General features: G+C 64.4%; 2 protein-coding genes across 2 annotated transcripts; one reads left to right on the forward strand and one right to left on the reverse strand.

Annotated features, from left to right (window-relative positions):
* Positions 1-183: 183 nt before the first annotated feature.
* DNAJC14 (DnaJ heat shock protein family (Hsp40) member C14) lies at positions 184-2,380 on the forward strand (the record flags this gene model as incomplete). The annotated part of the gene is made up of 6 exons (XM_079547831.1): positions 184-1,164; positions 1,233-1,339; positions 1,487-1,606; positions 1,696-1,856; positions 1,930-2,032; positions 2,155-2,380. The coding sequence occupies 6 exons, from the start codon at positions 184-186 to the stop codon at positions 2,378-2,380; spliced, it is 1,698 nt and encodes a 565-aa protein (XP_079403957.1).
* Positions 2,381-3,109: 729 nt separating this feature from the next.
* On the reverse strand, positions 3,110-4,645 carry ORMDL2 (ORMDL sphingolipid biosynthesis regulator 2; the record flags this gene model as incomplete). The annotated part of the gene is made up of 3 exons (XM_079547800.1): positions 3,110-3,245; positions 3,529-3,680; positions 4,472-4,645. 3 exons carry the CDS (start codon positions 4,643-4,645, stop codon positions 3,110-3,112), a joined length of 462 nt encoding a protein of 153 aa, XP_079403926.1.
* Between the last annotated feature and the right edge of the window lie 1,357 nt (positions 4,646-6,002).

Consider the following 6,002-nt stretch of genomic DNA (forward strand, 5'->3'; position numbering starts at 1 on the left):
GGCGGCACCGCGGAGCCTCCGCTTCGTCCCCCGACCGCCGTAGGCGGCCGCCGTTCCTCTCCCCCGTGCCCGCCGGCCTCCCCGGCTCGGATCCCAACCCTGGCGGCGATCCCGCGGCGCTGAGCCCGCTCCCGGTTGCAGGAACGGGGACGATGGCGGTGACGTAGGGCCCGGGCCGCCGCCATGGCTCAGCCCCCACCGGAGGCCGCGGGGGGCGGCGGCGGCGGCCGGGAGCGTTCAGCCCGGAGCCCCCCGCGCAGCGCCGCCTGGAACGGGGACTGCGGGCCGGAACCGCCCGAAGACGACGGCAACGAGGAAGGAGACGGGGACGGCGCTTCGGCCCCCGACGGGCCCGCTCCTTGCGGCTGCCGGGGGGAGCGAGCCGCGCCCCGGGCTCCCCCGCCCCGGGACGGATCCTGCGCTCTGGGCTGCCGCCGGCGTACCGAGCCCGGCCCCGAGGAGGGCGACGAGGACCCGGGGAGGGCGACCCGGAGGCTTCGGAGGAGACAGCGGCCGCGTTCCGCCCCGAAGGAGAAGGAGGAGAGCGGCCGGGGGCGGCGGGGCGGCGGGGCCCGGTTGAAGGCGTTGCTGGAAGCGGCGCTGAGCCCGCTGTGCTCCTGCCTGAGCGCCGGGATAGGAGGGACGGCACCGGGCGGCGTGCGCGGATGGACGCGGCGAGTCGGCCTGAGGGCGGCCCGGGGGCTGCGGGCGGGCGGCGAGCTGGCGCTGCGGCTGCTGTGGATGCTGTGCGCGCTGCTGCTGCTGCTCCTCGTGCTGCTGCTGGGCGCGCTGCGGCTCTGCTGGCGTCTGTTGGCCGCCGGCGTGAGCGCGCTGGGCAGGACCCGGCTGGCGGAGCTGCTCGATTCCGCCGTCCTCCGCCGGACGCGCGGGTTCCTCGGGGTGAATGGGACTTGGTGGCGCCTCTGGGCCCGTTGGCGGAGGTGGCGAAGCGCACCCGAGGAGCTGCGGGCGGGCTGCGGGACGGGGGATGCCGTGCCCGGCTGCGACGTGGGAGCTCCCGGCAGCTCCGCGGAGGAGGTGTCCCGGCTGCTGGCCATGGCCGAGGTGCCCGAGGAGGAGCTGAACCCCTTCCAGGTGCTGGGAGTGGAAATGACGGCGTCGGATGCGGAGCTGAGGAAGGCCTATCGCCGGCTGGCCGTGCTGGTGCGTGGTGGCTGCGCGTTGCTCGCGGCCTCGCTGGGATGCAGCGCTGAGTCCTCTGTGCTTTCCAGGTTCATCCGGATAAAAGTGAGCACCCGCGAGCTGAGGAGGCTTTCAAGGTGCTGCGAGCGGCGTGGGACATCGTCAGCAGCCCCGAGAAGAGGAAGGAGTACGAGATGTGAGTGTGCTGCTGTGGGGGTGGGTTGCTGGGAGAAGGGGGGCTGCCCGCTCCAGTTCCTGCCCCAAAGCTCGCGTCTCGGAGGTGCTTTGGCTGCTGGCCCCACGCAGGGCTCTGACCACGGCTCTGTCCCTGCGGCGGCCACAGCAAGAGGATGGCAGAGAGCGAGCTGAGCAGATCGGTGAGTGAGTTCCTGAGCCGGCTGCAGGATGACCTGAAGGAGGCCATGAACACCATGATGTGCAGCAAGTGCCAGGGCAAGCACAGGTAGGGCCCGGGGCTCCGGCTGCAGGCACAGCGCTCCAGGCCGTCCCTGAAGAGCCGCGCTGGGGGCTGAGATGGCGCTGCTGTTGCAGGAGGTTTGAGATGGACCGCGACCCGCTCAGCGCCCGCTACTGCGCCGAATGCAGCCAGCTGCACCCCGCCGAGGAGGGCGACCTGTGGGCTGAGTCCAGCCTGCTGGGGCTGAAGATCACCTACTTTGCCGTGATGGACGGCAAGGTCTACGACATCACAGGTGGGCGCATCGCGTCCCTGGGCGTCAGCAGGGTGAGCGCGAGCCCCCCGCGACGCCACGTGTCTCCCCACAGAGTGGGCTGGCTGTCAGCGCGTGGGGATCTGCCCGGACACCCACCGTGTCCCCTACCACATCTCCTTCGGGGTGCGGAGTTCTGGCGCGGGCGGGCGGCAGAGGTGAGAGCTGGCAGCGGGATGGGGAACCGCGGGGGCTGGGCAAAGCGGGGGGCTCTGTGCGCGGGCACCGGGGCTGCGTTGGGACCCCCGGATTCCCACCCGGCTCTGCTTCCCACCAGCAGGAGCACTTCCAAGGGCAGCCCCAGCTCTGCCGCCGACCTGCAGGACTTCTTCACCCGCGTGTTCCAAGGGACCTCAGGACAGGTGCCTGGGGGCTTCCCGCCTCCCCCTGCCCCCACAGCTCCCCAGGGGGCCACAGCTGGGACCACAAGGACCGAGGGGGCCGCCCCCAAGAGTGACACCAAGCACAAGAGGAGGAAGAAGGTGCGCCGGCCCTTCCAGCGCTGAGCTGTGCAGGGCTGCGCGTGGAGGCCCGGCTCGGCACTCACGGACTTTCCCTGGCCGGGGACGATGGTGCTCTGCTGGGCACTACAAGGGCTCTTCTTTCAAATAAAATCTATTTTTTGTTGTTTTTTCTTTTGTTGTTGTTGCTTTTTTAAATGGATGTATATACTGAAAAGTAATCAGGGAGCTTCTAAGCTGATGTGCCATAGGCGGTGGCACTGCTGGAACCAGCTGAACCGTAGGAGTCCGGAAGGGCAACGGGGGCCGTGCAGGATGTGCTGCAAGCACTGGGCTGCTGCTTTCCCTTCATGTGAGGACGCTGCTCTGCTCTGTGAGTTCTTTATTACGGACATGTACAAAACATGAAGACAAAGGAGGCGTGGAGTGGTTACTCTTCCCACCAGTCAACAGTTCTCCCCTTCTGAGTGCTTCCCCATTGCCACGCAGGGCTTTACCCCAAGGGAAGCACGCATGCAACACGCCTCACTCGTTCCATGCAGCCCCACCGCTCACCTCTTCACCAAAGCACCAAGAGAGAAGGCCTCAGTGAGGCACTCCTAAGAGACGCAGGACTTTGCCAAAAAAGCCCTTGCAAAAAGACCTGCATGCAAACTGCACGGCAGCCCCGCGCCCAGCCCTGCTCCTGCATCCTCCCCACAGCTCTGCCCAGCCGCCCACCTCCAGCTCTGCCATCCCGTGGGAAGCTCTGCGCGGCACGGTGGGAGCGTGGGCTCAGTATTTGTTGATGCCAAAGACCCTCACGCCATGGAACTGGGGCAGCTTGGGCAGGAGGACGCTGAGCAGGGAGGCGGTGTTGATCATGAAGTGCGCGGGGTCGTACTTGGTGTAGAAGCTGGTGAGGAGATAACTGGGGAGGGAGAGAGGTGCAGGTTAGTTCTGCGCCACCCTGCGCTTCCCCAAACCAGCCGTTCTGGCTGAATCGCTGCTGTTTGCTGTATAAAACGCAGCACCTCTCAGCTGAGAGAACTTCCCAAACTCCGGGACCTGTCTAGGCCAAGGCTGAGTGCGCTGAATGCACTGAATGCACTGAATGCACTGAATGCACTGAATGCACTGAATGCACCAGCAGCAGCCCTCCTAGGGCACTGCCTCGCTCCCCTACGCCTCGTTCAGCACAAAAGGGCACTCACAGCACCACGGGGGAGATGCTGAGGAACTTGCGTGAGGAGGTGCACTGCAGCCCGTAGTCAATCTGCTCCCAGTGCGTCAGCAGGCGATCCTTGCCTTGGTCCGGGGTTTCAAACGGCGTTCCCTTCACTGTGTGCAACAGCAAATACATGACCTGTGGGTTTCAAGTGAAAGGAGGCAGCAGGTGAATGCAGGATGGGGACACAGGCAGCAGGAACGCTGGGACGGAGCCAAGGAGACGGAGCTGGGCAGCTCCGGGATGCACAGAGCTTCAGATGGGGCTGCACTCAGTTTTTGCTCCAGGAGAGCAAGGCGGAGGCAAAGCAGCCTGGCCTGTGTCTCAGCAAGAGGTGAGAAGGCAACAGCAGCACATGGGACTGGAGGAAAGGCAGAGAGAGCTGAGAGCTCTGTGCAGAGACAAGCCATGGGACAGAAATGTGCTGTGTGCTCTCACAGTTGTTTCCCAGACCAAGGAACCTCTGTCAGCAATGGTTCTCCACAGAACTGGGTCTGGAAGCATTCGTTGAGCCCCAGCACTTCCCATACCTGGGGACAAGGCGCAGCGCCCAGCACAGCAGTGCTGAAAGGGGAGATGAGAGCAGGACAAGGAGAAATGAAGTTGAGGAACGGCAGATGGAGGTTGGATGTCAGGGAAGTTGTGTGCTGTGAGAGCGGTGAGGGGCAGAACAGCTGTCCAGAGAGGCTGCGATGCCCCGTCCATCCCTGGAGGTGTTGGAGGCTGGATGGGGCCCTGGGCAGCCTGGCAGCTCTGAAATGTGGAGGTTGGTGGCCCTGCATTGGTGGGGATTGGAGCTCCGTGATCCTTGGGTCCCTTCCAACCAAGTTCTGTTCCAACCCTTCCAACTGTTCTGTGACTCTGTGACACAGCTGACAAACATCAGCTGCACTGTGGCCCTGTGAGGGAGCAGCTGAGCCGTGACTCACCAGGTTGTGGATGACGTTGGTGAGCGTCCACACCACAGGGATGCTGAAGAAGGGGATGCTGAGCAGGATGATGTGAAGCACCGCCACCGAGATGACGTAGGCCAGCCAGATCCCACGGCTGCTCATCACCCGCGTGTTGGGGTTCACCTCGCTGTGTGCCACGCCGACGTTCATCCTACAAAGAACCAAAGGCTTCTGGGCCTCAGTGGTCGCCCCACGCAGAATCATAGAGAATTCATAGAATCATAGAATCACAAGGGTGGAAAGGGCCTCCAAGATCATCCAGGCCAACCATTCTCCTGTCACCACCGCTGCCACAAGCACTAAGCCGTGTCTTGCAGCTCCTGATCCCCTTGAGCGCTGCCAGGAACGGCGACTCCACCACCTCCCTGAGCAGCCATTGCAGTGCCTGACCACTGAGAGAAAAAGTTCTTCCTCATGTCCAACCCAAACCTCCTCCGGTACAACCTGCGGCCGTTTCCTCGGATCCTGTTTGTTGCCTGGGAGAAGAGGCCAAACCCCTCCTCACCACAGCCTCCCTTCAGGAAGCTGCAGAGCGCAGGGAGGCCTCCCCTGAGCTCCTCTTCTCCACACTGAACAACCCCAGCTCCCTCAGCCACTCCTCATCAGCCTTGTGCTCCAGACCACTCACCAGTTTCGTTGCCCTTCTCTGGACACACTCCTCAATGTCTTTCCTGTAGTGAGGAGCCCAAAACTGGGCACAGCACTTAAAGTGCGGCCTCACCAGAGCTGAGTACAGGGGACGCTTCCCTCCCTGCTCCTGCTGCCCAACTGTTTCTAACGCAGGCCAGGATGCCGTTGGCCCTCTTGGCCTCCTGCTCACTGCTGGCTCCTGTTCAGCCGAGCACCAACCAGCACCCCAGGTCCATTTCCTCTTCACACTCATCTGACCGCTCAGCCCTGAGCCTGCAGCGCTGCGTGGAATTCCGAGTTGGGAAGGAGACCCCCGCGCTTCTCAGCACAGCACAGCCCCGCTCCACGGCCCCGATCCCGGCACAACCCACGGAGCGGCACCGCCAGACGTTGGGCCCGGCCTCCTACTTCCCTCCATCAGGGAGGCCGTAGGGCCGGAAAGCAGCCCTAAATCCCACTGGCTCTCGGCCCTGGCCGCATCCCTCCGTTCCCTCAGTCCCGCTCCCTTCGATCCCGGTCCCCCGGCACAGACCCGTTCCCAGCCGTTTACCTCCGGCTCCGCAGACACCGTTGCCAGGACCCTGCCCGCCCCGGGCCCGTCTCCAGGAAGTCACCTCACTCCCGACCCGCTGCCACCATTGGCTGCTCAGTGACTTTTCTCCGCTTCCATTGGTCGCTGTGCCTGTCCTTCAGTACCTCCCCGCCCCGCGCCCACCGGCGGAGCAATAGCGAGCGCGAGGAGTCAGCGAGAACCGACCAATCGCAAGGAGCGATGTTGACCCGCGGTTTGAAATCACCCGTTCAGAAAGCGCAGCTGTGATTGGGCTGTGAGCTGCCGGCGGGGGTGGGGCCGGCAGCGGGCTGTGGGGGCGACAAG

Source organism: Tetrao urogallus (assembly GCF_951394365.1).
Source record: "Tetrao urogallus genome assembly, chromosome: 31".
NCBI lineage: Eukaryota > Metazoa > Chordata > Aves > Galliformes > Phasianidae > Tetrao > Tetrao urogallus.